This window comes from Protopterus annectens, chromosome 2.part0 (genome assembly GCF_019279795.1).
Source record: "Protopterus annectens isolate FY-2018-M chromosome 2.part0, PAN1.0, whole genome shotgun sequence".
Taxonomy (NCBI): Eukaryota; Metazoa; Chordata; order Ceratodontiformes; family Protopteridae; genus Protopterus; species Protopterus annectens.
In genome coordinates, this window is record NC_056728.1 from 1,104,311,039 (window position 1) to 1,104,328,167 (window position 17,129).

General features: G+C 37.8%; 1 protein-coding gene across 1 annotated transcript in view; it reads right to left on the minus strand.

The window, feature by feature from the left end:
• Positions 1 to 804: 804 nt before the first annotated feature.
• Positions 805 to 17,129, minus strand: part of GSTCD (glutathione S-transferase C-terminal domain containing) — a 1,728,465-nt gene continuing 1,712,140 nt past the window's right edge. Inside the window, exon 12 of the mRNA XM_044061304.1 lies at positions 805 to 1,845. Within this exon, the coding sequence (XP_043917239.1) occupies positions 1,673 to 1,845 (173 nt within the window). The 3' untranslated portion in view covers positions 805 to 1,672. The remainder of the gene's footprint in view (positions 1,846 to 17,129) is intronic.

The window sequence follows — 17,129 nt, forward strand, 5'->3', positions numbered from 1 at the left end:
TGCTGCAATAATCCTGATCTCTCATCTCTAACAGATAATGAAGATTTCAACAACCAAAAAACTGACACACACAATGTAGAACATTTTCATGAGTGGTAAAACAAACTAGGACAAATATATAGGTTTGCACTTTCATTACTTAACTTTCTAAATGCCATCCACCTTATCATGGAAAGCCTATCTCTCAGAAATTAATATTTTTAAGTGTGTGTTTGTGTGTGTGTGTGTGTGTGTGTGTGTGTGTGTGTGTGTGTGTGTGTGTCTGTGTGTGTGTGTGTGTGTGTGTGCAAGGTGCAGGGCATTTAGAAAGTTAAGGGACAAAAGTGAAAACCTATTTACCGTTTCAGTGGACAGATATTACCAAACTGCTACCATCCTCTTAGTGACATTTGCATATTGTCCTTGGAATAGTAGAAAACAGAAATGGATACTGTTTTGTGTTTCTAGTGGTGGAAGGGAAACTGTGATGTTAGCTGTATTTCAATTCTCTTTGCTGGACAGACTTTTCAAGCAGTTTCACAGACATGAAAATAAATGAAATTACCTAAAAAGGACCTGCAAATTTAATTAATTTTTACTTGTAATGTATAAAATAATTCTTCTGATATTTGACATACACTGCTAAATGCTTTTTAAATTTGATACATTCTATTACTGCCTGTCATTGCCTTTATTAAAATGTATGGTTGCAACATAAAATTGCACTTTGGCATAAAACACAGTTTTTTTTCTTGATGTAATTGCTTTGATAAGAACTAAGTTTTGTAAAAATATGTACAGCTATTTTAATACACTGCTGTTTGCTCTTGTTGCCAAAGCACTGTTCTATGTCAGTTTACTGAAGTCTTGTTATCTGGTTTCAAATCAAGGGCACTATTTATTTTGAAACAGTACATCAGGCCAGCTGACAGAATAAATGTGGACTGCTCTGCAACCAAGATGCAGGAAAATGGTAATGATTATATAAATAGAGAAAACAACTTAATTGTTCTTTACAATGCACAGACATAAGCAGAAATAAATTAATTTAAGCTGTCAAATTTCTAAAGTGTGTGAGCAATATGAATGTAAAGAGACATTTGTGAAAATTTTCAAATCACAGTTGACCATGCCAGATTTTACTTTTGTGGCCTATCTTAACTCTTGTCTATCTTTGCTTTTGATTTAGCAAGAATGAAGTGTCACTTATGTTTGGAAAGGAAGCAGTGATTTAGCATGTGATTTTTTAAAAATCTGTATCATAATAAAAGCGATACTGAAATACACTGTTCATGAAAAGTCCACAGCACATTGTTTAAATTAGCACCCATACAGTTTCTGACATATACTGGATAGACATTCTGGCCTTTGATAGATATTTTTCAGACTATACAATTAGATACTTTGGGCCACCAGACAGAATGGGAACAAAGACAACCAGATGGGAATCCCTTCTGTTTATCACTTTCTGCCATCAGCCCTTTTCCACAGCAATGGAAATGTTGTAGCTGCTAAGAAGTAAACCAGTCATCTGTCACAAGCTGCTATGAAAGTTAAAAACTTTACACATGTTTCTTTGTCTCTGAATATTCTTTCTGTAGTGCATACCAGTGACCAATGATAGATAACTGTTGATGTCTGCATGCCAGCTGTTCAGGCTTGTTTTGATATATCCCATATGCGATGATCAGTTCTACACATTTTCAGTAGTGTCACTGATATTGTGCTGTTTGGATGGAACACCAACTACCATATTGTTTTTTGGTGAACAGCTTTCTGGCTCCATTGATATTATTTGGGCAGAATAACCACTTTCTTTTGCAGCCCAGGCTCTGTCCAGGTCAACCAAACCCATGCACCTCTTTCCTGAAATATAAAATCAAAACAATGGATTAAAGAAATGCACTGGTATATTTTTTTCACTGAAGACTTTATTAACTCAATTAATGCTGTAATTGTTAACAGAAAAATAAATATCTGGCAGTATTTTTGTTTTACAAATAGCACTATTAAAAATATCACTGTATATGTTTAATTTAGTTAAGTATATATAATAGATAACTGCACCGACTACTTTTAAGTTATGTTCTTTCAGCCTGAGTGGTAACATAAGTTCTGCAGCAAACAGTAACTTTTAATTACCCAAAGAAGATAATCTATATTCAGTTCAGAAAGCAACATGGCAGACATCTTTAAAGATTCAAAATCTAGCTATTCTAAGCAATGTCTAGAAACTCTTACTGCCTCTGTCACAGTCTTGGAAACTACAGGCATATAGTTTACTTTTAAACAAAATAAATTACAAGGTCCATCTACTGAACACTGGTCAGCTCACCTCCCTTCATAGAATACAGCTTCCATTTCCAAAAACTGCAATTCAGCAAACATATGACTCCTTTTAAAGAATCCATTGATAGGCTATCATGACTGTAAGTTACAGGGCTAAGAAGACCTATGGACACTGACAAGTAGAACTGAAGAGAAACATACCCAAATGCCAAAAAGAAGACCATTTGTCCATCAAGCCCATCTTGGTCTTGTAACTAGCTCTGTGAAGCTGCTTCTCCCTTTTTCACCTTTTTTAATACCTGCCCCTACATCTCTCTGAGTTACACAAACTCAGATCACAAAAGCTCAGCAATATTTTCTCACAAACTACAAACGCAAGTACTCAAAAACTCATAACATAAGTTCGGAAGCTCATGAAAATCGGAAATTAAGCAAAAGTCATTTTTGTTTGTGTGTGTGGGGGGGGAGGCAAGTTCTCCACATGCTCCATACTTAAGTATATTCACGCCAAGATCACTGCACTACAGAGTAACCACTAACACATAGTACAAAGGCTGTCTCACTCTTTTTTCACAAGGCTGAAAGACCTGACAATGCACTAAGAAAAGCTATATGTGCAAAAGGAACTTGCGCATTTGTGTCATAAGAAAAAGTATGACAAGTCACTGAATAAGTAAACTTTCATGTCTGAGCTATTGTAATTGGAGTTTGGGTGATCTCAGCAATTGTCTACAAACTGTTCTAAGTTAATTTATATTTTTCTATACAGGTTCACCAGTACACCTTCTGGAAATGCATTCAAGGATACAACACCCACCCCATGGAGTTTGGTTTCAGTTTTAAATCTTTCTTCTTCAAGTTGTGATTCAAATCCTTAATACTCTTATGCCTTCCCACCCTGGCATTTTTCTTCAAAACCGTGTCATCAACCTGCTCATGATGATGTCATGCATCCAAGTCATATACAACCAATTTTCTACTCTGATATGTACATTCCTTGTGTTTTCACCATCTCTTCAAGTGTCCCACATCCTTAGCTATCATGGTAACTGTAACTTGCATACACTTTAAAACGATATGGTCTCATGCCTGAAACAGTCGTAAGTGAACCCAATATTCTAGTTAAGGCCTGAACAGCACCCTGGAAAGGAACAGGCTATTATGACTAGTATTAACCTCACACTTTTTCTAATGTACTTTCACAATGCACAGTAATATTCACATGGTGATAATTACAGCACACAGATCTTTTTCTGTCCTCTATTCAGTCCATAGTTACTCATCCTAAAACAAAAGTCATCCTTTGATTCCACCAACAATGTATTTGCCACAGCATTTGCTTTGCAGAGAATCTAGCTACTACCTATTTATCAACTTTACAAGATACGAGAGATTGTACTAGAAGTTAGTTCTTCTATATTTAACCACTGTTTCAGTCTTGGTGTAATCTGTAAACTGGTGGACCACATTTTTTAGCCACATATTGAAATCCAGCATAAATACACTAAAGAATTCTGGTCCCTTTCATGACTGAGCCTTTTGGCAGTCCAACAATCACTACCTTCACGCTCAACAGTTCCTGCTACTTTACTAACCTCTACCTTAGTAACATACAATGCTTGCAACTGTCACTTTTGTAACCACAGCTGTGTGTGAAAATTCCCCTTTCTAGGGGTGCAGGAACTTTAAAGTTTACTATACACACCAGCATGGGAGTGGTGGTTTTTCCCTACCCCACAGAAAGGCGCCATTATACTCTGTGCTCACTTCCCACAAGCAATTCAAAAAATAAATGTGTCTTGAGGACATGACAGGGAGCCCCCTGCCTCTTCCCAGCTAAGCAATTCCCTCTCCACTTGACTAGTATGGTTTCAACATCCTTACTCTGCAGTTTGTTCTCTAACTTCTAATAAGGTGTGGTGTCAAAGGACGTACTAATGTTGAGAATCAGGTTTTGCTGACAAAACATTTGTTGTGTACTTCCCTCAGTTCTAAGAATTTGCATTTAGGAAGCTCCAGCTAACTCCACAGACTTCTTTCAGTTATATTTCCCAGCATGAGGTAAGACAGGCAAGCCTCCCTGCCTTCCCCCACAAAAGGACTTTGCCACTCACACCCCTCAAGGTTACTTACACCCAAGTCTGCAGATGAAGAATGGAAAGTCTAGACTGCAGTGGTGGTGCTGCAGTAGTGTTGTCTCCTCACAGTAAGACGCTGTTCGGTTCGATTCTCAGCTAGAGTGTTTTCTGTGTGGAGACGTGTGAATGGGCGTACCTTCGTTGAAGGTTGTGCGTCAGAGCTGGCAACTCAGTACGTAAAAATGTACTGCCAATCATTAGCAGACCGGAGTTCCGCTGTGGCGACCCCTAATCGAGAAAAGCCGAAAGACACAAACAAGTGGCCTTACACAACCACAGAAACCATTATGAATAACTAAAGTGTATGACTTTCTGATGCAGTTTGACTAAATAAATAGGATCAAAAGATGACTGCTAAAAGACAACTGACAGAGTAAAAGACAAGCCACTGTTACTACTCTTTAGTCTACAAGCACTGACTCATTCCCCTAGGAGGGACTATACAGGTATGGTAGTGGTTCACCTAGGCATGTAGCCTATCAGCTTTGGGGAACCTTTATGCTCCTGAAGGCCCCTAATATTCTTCATTACATTATCTCTGCTTGGCTTTCCATCTGTAGTTAGTATCCTGCTGCCCACTCTTTTGTAAATACTGAATGCTAAATGGCACATTCAGTGTATCAGACTGGTTTTGTATGTCTTTACAGTTCTCTCATTTTGTAACCCATTGTCAGGGTGACATTTCTCACAGTGTTGTACTCATATGGCCTCTTTCTTCTGTTCAGCTGTACTTCTCTAGCAAGTTATATCACTAGGTCGACCTTTCTTTCAAAGGCAAACTCAGTTTGCCTGTTTCTTGGTAAGTTTATATATATCTTCTCTCTACTCCTCAACTCAACCTCTAATCCTTCTACATTCCCTTTTATTTACAAAATAACTTTCCTTCCTTCATTGTTTGCCATGTTGACTACTTCACCTTGCCAAAACACATTTTTCTCTTTATAAAGGGTACTCATTCACTGAACAAGACGTCATTGCATTTCCTGCAATTCTGTTAGTTTTTAAGGCATCTCAGTACTCTGGGACAAGCAGCCTCCCAGCAGGCTGAAGTCTATTCCCATGAAGTACCACATCCAAGAGCTAGTTCTACTTTACCTCTCTGCACTTCCAGTTATTAAACAATTTACAGGACAATGACTAGCTTGCTGCCACTCATCCACTTTGCTTACAGTAGTGTAAGCTGGGTCAACAATGTTAGCTTTCCTGGCCAAGATTCTCATCTTCTGCTGATATCCAGTTATCACCACAACTTCTACCAACTTTCTTCCCCTCTTTTTCCTAGGAAGCCATGGTTTACTACTGGAAGTTGAAGGTCTCCATCATTACAGGTTTTATTATATCTGCGTAAATTAAAATTCTGACTCGGAGAGTATCATGTTCGCTGCCCAGTGTACAATAGTCAGTCAACATATGCCACTCCACCTTTCTTACCAGCTATAAGTCCATTATCTCCATTAATTCTTCCTCTCCATCTTCATCCTCAAAATCGTCCACTGTACAGCCCATTTTCTTATGTATATATAAGAATACGCCTCCCCTCTCTACTATCCCTGCCCTTTATAAACATTCTGAATCCAGACAACTTTGCTTCCAGTGCAGTTGTACAGTCAATGTCATCATTCTCAAGCACCACATGCAACTGTCTCATTTTATTGACTGAGCTCCTGTACCTTCTAATCATATGTACATTACCCTCCACACATTCTTTCCATTCATCCTTGAAATGCTACGTCTTCTTAGATAACCTTTACCCACTTCCAATTCTCTTCCCTCCACTAATGGCTTTTTTCACTTTCACTCTCACCATTTTAGTGTAGAGACCACGTTTACTTTGTTCAGTGTAATATTCAGTGGCAGCTGATCTATTCTTCAGAGGACAGGAGGGACAAGAAATTGTTCCTGTCAGACCAGAGGCAACATCCTTTAACTCAATAATACCTATGTGGTGTGGAATGGCACACCTCTAGCAGCCTACACACATTCTTCCATTCCAGACCATTTTCTGAAAAATCAAATTAAGAAGCACAAGTTTAACAAATTTAAATATTTTGTGAATAATAAAAGCTATTAAAAAACTGTACAAATGGCAACATTATTAGTAGTAAGTATTCTTTATATAAATATTATAACGAAGTATAATGCACACAAACCCTGAATTATAGTTTTTCTTACATTTTCACAAACAATCATATGTTGGAAAGTGTAAATCTCGACATATTTTATTAAAGCACTTTTGTTAACCAGACATAAGCTTTCATATATCAGCAATAAGTTCCTCTTTGAGTACATGTTTATTGAGATATTTACAGAAATATGAAAACATATGCCTAATTGCATAATTAGCAATATAAATAACACTGAATACCTCAAGATCTGCATGTTACAGTGCAAATATCAAAGACACTTTTTCTTCAACAACAGCTAAGGTTTCACCCGATGCCACGCAATAGTTTGTCAGTCACTTAGTTTTTGAAGTATTAATTACAGATGGAAAACATGCTTATTTTTACAACTACAAACAGACAGCTAGACATATCCCTAGTACAGTATGGTATAACTGGACATTACAACAAAATTTCCTGTCTCCCACCAGGGCATTTCACACCCTACCATTCAATAGTATGAAGATCTCTCAGTTATGAAAAAAATGAAGATAAATATGCAAATATAAATCATAAGTGGCAAACAGTGGTTAATTTCTCTACTGCAGGACATCAAGATTAACAATCTAGGTTACATTCAGTTAATAACTCCTTGCCCTTTATAATACTTCCTATTACTAGCTGATAAGTAACTCAGTAAATGAAGCCAGATCCAAAATATCTGGATGCCTTAAGAAGCTAAGGGTGTCAATTGGAACTGTACAAAAAGGCACTATAAACTTGAGTGTAATATAATTATAAAACAAAACAATGTATATCACAAATCATTTCTAAACAATATGAATAAAATTAATACTGGTAAAGAACTCAAGTCCATTAGGAAGGCTACCATTTCTCCAACACCATGGCTCCAAGGTATTTCTTTTACAATCACAGTCTAAGGCTGATAAAGGTCTCATTTAACCTGCAGCTCCATGTACTAAAAAATATTATAAACAGGTCACCAATTACAACATCAGTTTATTATGTGTTTTCAAAATGGATTTCAATCCAGTTATAAAAAACATAACAAAATGGTCAAGACCAGCAACCTTATAATTGTTCTACATTTCATTGTGATCAGATGTCATGAACCTACAGCTGTGTTACAGGGGTCAGTTTAGCATGATACCTAAACTGATTAGTGGCAGTTTGGTCACTACATTTGGATACCTTCCCTGCTTGTTACCCAAGCTGTGTGCATTAATCTGACAAAGACTTGACCCAGCTCTTTGACAGCTGTGGAAATAAGGGGATGGCTGCTGTGTGTACAGCAGAAGGTACCAGTTATAATGTCCATGTTAAAGTCAAACTGAGTAATGTGTTCATCGAATCTAATGAGATGACAGACAATGCAATCAAATGCATGAAGAGAAATGGATAATGATGGTGCAGGTAAGACATCTGTACAAATAAGGAAGAAGCTGAATTAGAAACAGGCTGACACAAAATGTGTGTAATCAGCCAGGATGGCAACACAGTACTACAATTACACTTTTGTTGGCAAAAAAAAAAAAAAAACAAGAAAAGAAAGACACTGGTGAAATAAATGTTTATGGAATAAACAGCACTGCTGCTCAGTGTGATTTAGTGATGACCTCTAAGGTATGACATAAAAGCAGATGATGAAATCCTTTTCATACTCACAGGTTTTTCATAATTAATGTATATCATCCTTTAAGGGGGGTATTCCTCCAACCTGGAAACCAACGGCAGGAGGTGCCAACCCAGAATTCCAGCACTACTACCACTTTCTGAAGACCAAGAATGTGGAAGCCAGAAAGAAATCTGCATCAGGATGCCTTGAATCATATTAGTACCACAGTCTCCTCATTCTGGATGTATAATCTCACTTAAAGCTTTCAGTGAGTGTGAATTGAAGGTCAAGTAGTTGTTTCATACATATATGCAGCCATCACTCTTTAAAGAAGTGTACCAATGTTGGCAAACCTCTCAGTGAATGCACTCTGATGGGTCCCTGCGAATGTTAGTCACAGCAAAAAACAGACAACCACATTTTAAAATTATTTATTTTCCCACAGGTGTGACCATCAAAAAGGAAAGAAAGAAGCAAATAACTGAATAAACTTCAAAAACTCTTTAGTTCTAGTAATAATGGTGGAAAGTTCTCTACTAGGATTCGTGCTGTAGAAGGTTTATTTATTTATTTCTATTTGATGGCTGACCAGGAAAGACCAACTGAGCAAAAAAAAAAAAAAAAAAAACATTTCAGCAGAAGTCAGAGGAAAAAAACTCCTTAACAAAATTATACAATGTCATGCATTTATACAAAGTGTAAAAGTCACATAGGACAATAAATGCAGTACAGAGACATAAGATGAAACAAAACTTTCAGTCAAGAACAATATATTTTTCCTGGATTCTGAGAATGAGGAGGGAAGGAAAAAAGAAGAAACGTCCGGTTTAAGGCGATCCTTGGTATAACCCTTGGCATAAAGGAAGGATTACTGAAAAGGACAACCTTATCCCTGTGGAAAACTGTACATGGATCAGAAGAAATAGTTGCTTACAACTACAAAACAATACTAAATTAAATTATTTGTCCAAAGCATAACTACAAACCAGGAAGGAACTTTTAAGGTCACATATGTAAGCTGAAAAAGGAGGTTTTGTCTATCCATCCACAACCCCTTATCCCATTTTTTGAACATGGGATTGGGGTGTCACTTCAACAGTGACAATCATCTAGAGCCAAGGTTTACACTGCCAGGTGGCTTGCCTGCTGCCATTCATTCTAAGAAAAAAATGTAGATCTTATGATAAGGGAACATCTTCTTAGGAGAAATGAGGTAAAGATCTCCTGTAAGAAACATCTTAGCTATGGAATGTAAAGCTAAGGTTGATCTCAGAGATGACATACCGATAAAGCGAAAAAAATGAATATTAAAGAAAAAAAGTTCATCAGTAAGAATTATGCTAGCTGCCCTTATGGCCATTTTAAGCCTGGTCAATTTCTCTCAAAGGTTAGAATCAAACCCTACCTTGTGTCTATGAGGTAAACACCTTAATGATTATGCCAGTCCCAAGAAATGCTGTATTCAAAGCAGATAAGAAAACATAACATATACTTGTGAAGAAACCACATTAATACTGTTATACCAAAAAGCAAATCACCTACAATTTAGCAAGCAAGATGTCATGATAGAAGGCTTTTGGGCCTCCTGCAGGATGCTTACCAGGTGAGGAATTAGGCTCCACATTGAGAGCTGTACAGAAATAAGAACAGGATGCATGTTGTGGACAGTGCAGTAGTGCAGCTGTAACATTGTCACCTCACAGCAAGAGGTTCTCTGGTTCGATTCTCGGCTGGGATGCCTTCTGTGTGGAGTCTGCATGTCCTCCTTGCGTTCGTGAGGGTTTCCTCTGGGTACTCCAGTTTCCTCCCACGTTAGAAAGACATGCGTCTAGAGTGTTTCTCCCCGGGCTTCCACTGAAAAATGGCTTTGTTCCAAGTCGGACTTTCCCGGTTAACAAATGTTAAATAAAATAAATAAATGTAATACCCAGTCATCCTGTATCCATAAGAGGGATGTGAAGAAACTGGTTTGTAATCTGTGGTAGAAAAAAGCATCACAGCCGTCTTGGCCAGTGAGGAAATCACAAGATTTAATGTGTTTCTTCTTTTATTCATTTACAATATCTCATTAAACACAGGCTGTGGTAGGAATGCACAACAGAGGTTCCACTCATGCTTTGGACAGAACATTCTGCTGCCTTTTCCAAAAGAGTTGATTCTGTGCACTAATTTCAGTTGAAGAGGTCCAGCTCAACAAAAGTCCTCACTTGGATACCAGAAGACTGAAGGCATCTGCAGTAAACTTTCTCTAAAGGTCCTGATGCCCAGTATGCTAAGAAAGTCTTTTCTCCTGGTAGACAGCTAGTTACTAGATTCAAATACAGTGACAGCACTAATTCCAAAAGCTGCATGACCAACACATAAAGCAGTAAAACCTATGAGACTTTGTGTGTCCCATTATTGTCTTGTTGTCTGTTATCACAGGGAGATTCCCCGGTTGAAGACAATCCTTGATACCTAGAGTTGCAGTCAACATCTATTTAATGTTGATGATCTGCTTCATTTATGATATGGGGCCACGTCCCTTGTATTAACCTAGTCTCTATGTGTGCCACCGCAAACTGCAGGCACCTGTCACTGGCACTTACATGGAGGAAAAAGAAAAAAAAGTGGAGTTCCAGAAGTTCAGCTGGGCAAATATCAGCTATCAAACAGGTTCTTTTATCAATGAAGGAATCAGCAGTATTATTTGTCTAGATGCCCCTCAAACTCTTCACAAGGAATACTTAGATAATGTTGAACATTTCCTCCTGTGAAGCATGGCATTCTGTATTATCAATATGCTAGTTGAAATGTTACCAAAAGAAATCAAGAACAGTCTAGCTGACAAACTGGGCTGCAATACCACCCAAAGGCAAATGGATATCAAGTCATGCATCCTTTCTTGAGCTGAGAAGGCTTTTCCCCAAACCATTGTGATAAGCAAGAGCTCCAAATTTTGCTGTTCACTATAATGACAATAGAATCACAAAAGGAAGTATGTGTGTCCCAACAAATGCCCTCTGGATTGTACCTGGAAGAAGCTCTTGCTCATATATGGATACTGTGGCTCCTTCTGGAGAGTCTCCAACGTAGGCATTGGAGGCTTGAAAAAAATACAATAAGGGGAAATACTGTGAACTGGAAAATGTTGAATCCATACAAGTAAACTGAAGAAGTTACAGTCAAAGTTGAATGCTAGGTTTTGCATTTAACATTGTTCAAATCAGCTGTAACCCTTCAGGGCTTGTAGGGGAAAATACTAAATACATAAACAGTTACGCTGTTAAACTTCCTACTTTTAGAAATTGGTTGAGATTCAATAGGTGAAAAATAGCCCTCCATTTGTTTCTTCTTTTTGATAAGAGGAAGAATCTGGAGCAGTAACTTGGTACATTCGATGGCTTTGTTTTTTTTAATCTTTCATAAATGGTTTTGCTCTCATAAGATGTGATTTGGATATTCTTAGCATACGCTGCAACAAAGCCTTTAAAAAGAAATCTATCTTGCAATTTGGTTGTAGCTTGTCTGTAACATGCATCTTAGTCAAAGAACGAACTGTTCTAACAAATGAATAACAAGTTTCACATTTTGCCTATATCAATAAAGACATTAAATGGGCGGCCACGGTGGTGCAGCAGTTAGCATTGCCGCCTCACAGCAAGAGGTTCTCCAGTTCGATTCTCGGCTGGGGTGCCTTCTGTGCGGAGTCTGCATGTCCGCCCTGTGGTTGCGTGGGTTTCCTCCGGGTGCTCCGGTTTCCTCCCACATCCCAAAGACATGCTGTAGGTAGATTGGACACTCTAAATTGGCCCTAGGTGTGAGTGTGTGCATGTGTGTGCCTTCTGTGGAAGGTTGGGCGCTGGGCTGGCAACTCGACACCGTAAAACTCCACTGCCAATCATGAGCGGACATGTGATCTGCTGTAGTGACCCCTAACTAGGAAAAAGCTGAAAGAAGAAGAATAAAGACATTAAATGTATAGGACAGAGCATTCACAGGAGGTGATGTTAAAGTAGGAAGACTTCCCTGTAGCAAAAAAATGCAGGCAGGTCCAAGTAGTCATTTACATGTATTGGCCTTATCAGTGGAAGAGGGAACATCTCAAAACATTTGCCCCAAGGATACTACCCCAGTAAGGACAAATATGTAAGCTTTCCTACAGCATTTAGCCCTGAAAGACTAACATCTAAAGTCAACAAACTGTCTTCTGCATGCAGGGGGTCCTCTGTGGAAAAATGAAAATAATCTGAAAGATTTTCCTTAGTTTTAATATCACTGACAATATCATAAATGTGGGTAGTAAGCTCTTGCCGAAAGAGAAACCCTGTGAATATTAGAAGCTTCCCAATTCTGGCAATGACATTCTCTGGCTACAGCTATGCCTCTGGTGAAGCATAATGACTCATCATTATATTAGTAACAACAGACTTAAAATGCAACTGAGCAGCTTAATATGTTGACCAATAAAGGTGTAAAGACAACTTAAGACTCAATACTTAACCATTTAACCCCCCCAGAACTGTCTATGTTTGCACTAGACAAATTAACCACTGAAATAAACTACCACATGCTATTACTCTGATAGTCAATAATGAAAATTAACATATTCAAGATTCTTACAGTCATGGGGCTTGTAGAATGTAGTGTATAGGAGCTAGCAAGTTAGGCTGGTGCACAGCAAGAGCACTTGTTAGACCCAAAATCAGAAAAAAGGCCAGCACCAAGGAAGGTTCAAAAGTAGTTTAATAAAACTGAAACTAGACCGGTTTCAGCAGCAAGGCTTTCATCAGTAGTATAGACTATACTACTGATGAAAGCCTTGCTGCTGAAACCGGTCTAGTTTCAGTTTTATTAAGCTTGTAGAATGTAACCTCCTTGCAAAGAAATCATAAACCTTAATCTTTATCAAAGTAGAAATATTAAAAACTAACATTGTAATATATTTGTGGGGCAGTCTTAAGTGGAATGGTGTCCTAGGCAAAGGGCTCAATTGTGCCCCCCAATACCTTTTGCTCCCACAGCATGCATCATTCTGCAGTCCCCCAAGTTCCATTATTCCCAGTATCATCTGGATGACTTTTTTGTACTGTTTCTCATATTTTGTCCTGCTCAGCTTTTTCCTACATCCTTTGAACACACCCACACACTGTAACTGAGCAAGCCTGCACTGTAATAACTATGGAGGAGATAACTGAGTAAGTCAGGGGTCTGAGGGTTGCTAGGTCTCCCAGAAGATATGTTTTTTTGGATGTTCTGAGATGCATTTTGAAGTATGTTTTCAACCTTCTGATCTAATGACGGTCTTAAAAAAAGAAAAAAAAAATGACCAATGAATGTTCATCATTGTTTTCACACACCATAACTGGCTAAGAGTGCACTTTAATAATTATGCAATACAAAAAATCAAATAAAGCTGGGCATCTGGAGGTATGGGGTTACAGATTCTCTGAGGTACATTGTAAAGCTTTATCCAACCTTCTGATCTAACGATTGCCTGAAAAGAAAACACGGGTAAGGAAAGAAATTCAATCTTATCTTCTTCTCTGAAGGAGGAAATAATTTGCATCTGAAAAATAGTGTTTTACAATACACTGACAAAAATGATTGTGAGGATACACAAATCACACCTGAAAATATTTCTTGCCTTCTTAACAACAAACACACCTTCTTTGTATCCCTTTGTTGTTATACTAGGATGAAGACACAAATGGTCATAGTCATATATTTTAAGTGGCTGCTTTCAAACATACATGCATATAGCATGGCTCTTGGTCCCTACCCCCAAAAGACAGCCACCTGTGTGCACAACAGATGTCTTGATTATAAGTAGAACAATCACAGCAATGCATTCCAACATGTTGCTAACAAACAGTACACAGGTCCTAGACAAGCTATAGTTACCTTTTGTGCACACCTCTGAGGTTTGTATTAAGGTTAAAGAAATAATAACCACAATGTCCCCGGCTCCAACAAAAGATATAGTGACAATCTGTGCACAACTCTGAAGTTTTTGAGGAAAATTATAACCTCACTGTCCTTAGACCCACACAAGCTATAGCAACCTTCTGTGCACACCTCTAAGATTTGATTATGAGGAAAATTAAAGAAGTAATGAGTACACCATCACTAGTCTCCCACACAAGCTACAGCAACCTTCTGCATACACCTATGCATGGTGCCAGTTTTAGACTAGGTGAAGATCACTGCAGAGGCAATTACTGCTTCTGTGTCAAAATCTACTTATGCAGTCTGCAGTGTGAGAGCCCCCAAGTCCAAAAAAGTTCAGAAACTCTGATGGTCAGACTATTCTGTTATATATTTTATGCTTTTTGTAAATAGAATATCTATCTGTGAGTAAAGCATTCATCACCAGTCCATCTTACAGGTCTGGCTGCAGGAAGAAGACTCACTTGGAGACTGGTGGGTATTGCCCAAGGCTCAACGACAGCAGTGTAACATAAGATGAAGCTCACTGAGCATCTGCTGACACTTTAACCACAACCATCTCACAATCACATGTTCTCAGGTTTGTGTTTGACTATCAAAGCTTGTGACTCATATGACTCACGGGTCTCAAAGAATTTTTAATACAGTAACCCCATATACATTCTGAAGTCTGCAAATAATATGCAGCATTTTCTTAGAAGTATAGTTTACTAGAATACGCTTCTGTTAATATTGCAGTGGTGACAGTGCTTTAAAGAGCAGTCAAATATTTTTGTTTAGATTAACTGAAAAGCAGAACAGAATAAAGAATGTTTGTCTAGTGAATATAAGCTGTTGGATTTATATGTCAGAGAAGCAAGGGGGATGAAATTAAATATATCAATATTAAAGATGCACAGCTATGAATATATCAAAAATAACTATGCAGCCTACCACACTGCTGTGATGTTCTAGGATACTAGGAAGCATGATAATTGTCACTCGTCTTGTGTACATGAATAAGACGATGAGGCTTGGGTGTTTGTTTAAGTAGTTTATTACACACAAACACATCAGGATGGATAGCAAGAACATTAAACTTAAACAAACTGACTAACTCACTGCTACACACATGCTTGCTTGTACCTCGACTGCTCAATACAAAATGGCACTCTTGGTTGCACATGCTCAGTACTTACATGTATGTGCTTGCTGGCTGGAAAGCTTTTTAAAGGTATATCACACACTCTGTTGTACAATAATCTATGACACATTTTTAAGAAAATAACAGGGGAATAAGAGGGCAACCATGACATTATGTAATGCAACAAAGGATAAACAGGCAGTCTGAAAAAACTGCATCTAATAAGGTTAAAGTCTATAAACTCTAGTGATATTAACTGAACAGTGTTATAATCTGGGAAAAGACTAGACTGGTCATTAAAATCACAGCTGATGATAAAGATACAGATTTAAACAGTTCCAGGAAAATGAGCAAGGTATTCCCGGTACTGTCCTAAAATGTGTAAGTTATGTTTTAAACTATACACATTTATATTGTTAGGTGGATATGTAGTTGGGTTTAATTAAGCTGAAAGTATCTTGTTTCTGAAAAAAAAAATGTAAAAAATATTATACAAGTGTTATTAATCAGAGCGCCATCTCCAAGCTAAACACATAGAAACATTTTTTCAGTCTATGGTCTAAAGAATGTTTAGTATTTTTTATGCATCAGTTTAAATGTAGTCAGTTAAAGTACATGTTTTAGTTGCAAGAGAAACTATTCTATTAGCCAAAAAGGGGTTAATAACTCATTACTATATAACAATAGACAATAAGACATTTGATTTATTTAAAATTGATCAAATGTACCAAAGCACTATACAGTGAGTGACTGACAAACAATATGTTAGTTGGGTTGACAAGACTGTACCTAAAGAACAACCAGCTCAGGCTTTTAATCAGTTTACTGAGGTTTTCTGTACAGGAAGGGGGTTCTTCAAGGGTGGTTGCCAGTTATATTTCATATTTATGCTATGAATATCCTTTCTATATATGGTTGTTAGAAGTACCACAGCATAAACGCCTTACATTTCTATGAGTCTGTGCTCATTTATTCAGAGCTTCCCTGCATCTGGCTTGAGTGCCTGTGACTACAAGACCTCTGGACTGCAGCTAAAGCCATCTGTGGACCTACAAAGCTGATATAAGTATTTTTGTACTTGTGCTATCTCAGTGCTATTTAACAGTTCTGTGCTGCAGTTATTGATATGTTTGAATTTCACTGTTTTTCAGTCTGCACTTATTAAACAAATATCATCTGTTTTTACATACTACTCTTAGATCATTTTAATGGTATCCTGATATTTTCTAACCTCCTGTGATACTGTTTTGAGTTTGTCAAAGTTATCATGCATTTGCAAAAATATTTCTAAGTTTTGCAAAGTTTTTCTCTGTTTATAAACGTTTTCCTGCAGTTGCATAAACTTTTCTCTATTTGCGAACATTTCTCAGGGTTTGTGAACTAATTTCCAAGGATTCCTTTATTCTGCACTCTGGTGGGAGCAGAGGGCTGATTCAACCCATCTGAGTTGGGAAATCCTGGTGGAAGGCATATTGTATGTTTATCTAATTGGCCTGAGGGCCTAACTGTGTAAAGTCTTTCATCCTGCTGGCATAAAAGCCTTACATTTGTGTGAGTTTGTGCGCACTTATTCAGAGCTTTCCTGGGCCTGGATTGGATGCCTGTGACTACAAGATCCTTGGATTGCATCTAAAGCCATCTGTGGACCTACAAAGCTGATACAAGTAGTTTTTTGCACTTGCTCTAACTGCCTTAGTGCTATTTAACAGTTCTGTGTTGCATTACTGATTTCTTTCAATTTATTACTGTTTTTAGCCTGCACTTGTTAAAGAAATGCCACGTGTTTGTTATTGTACTGCTCTTAGGTCATTTTAACAGTATCCTGACATTTCTTAACCTCCTCAGATACTGCAAAAGCTGTTCTGAGTTTGCCAAAGTTCTCCTGAGTCTGCCAAAATATTTCTAAGTTTTGCAAGGATTTTCTCTTTTGTAGA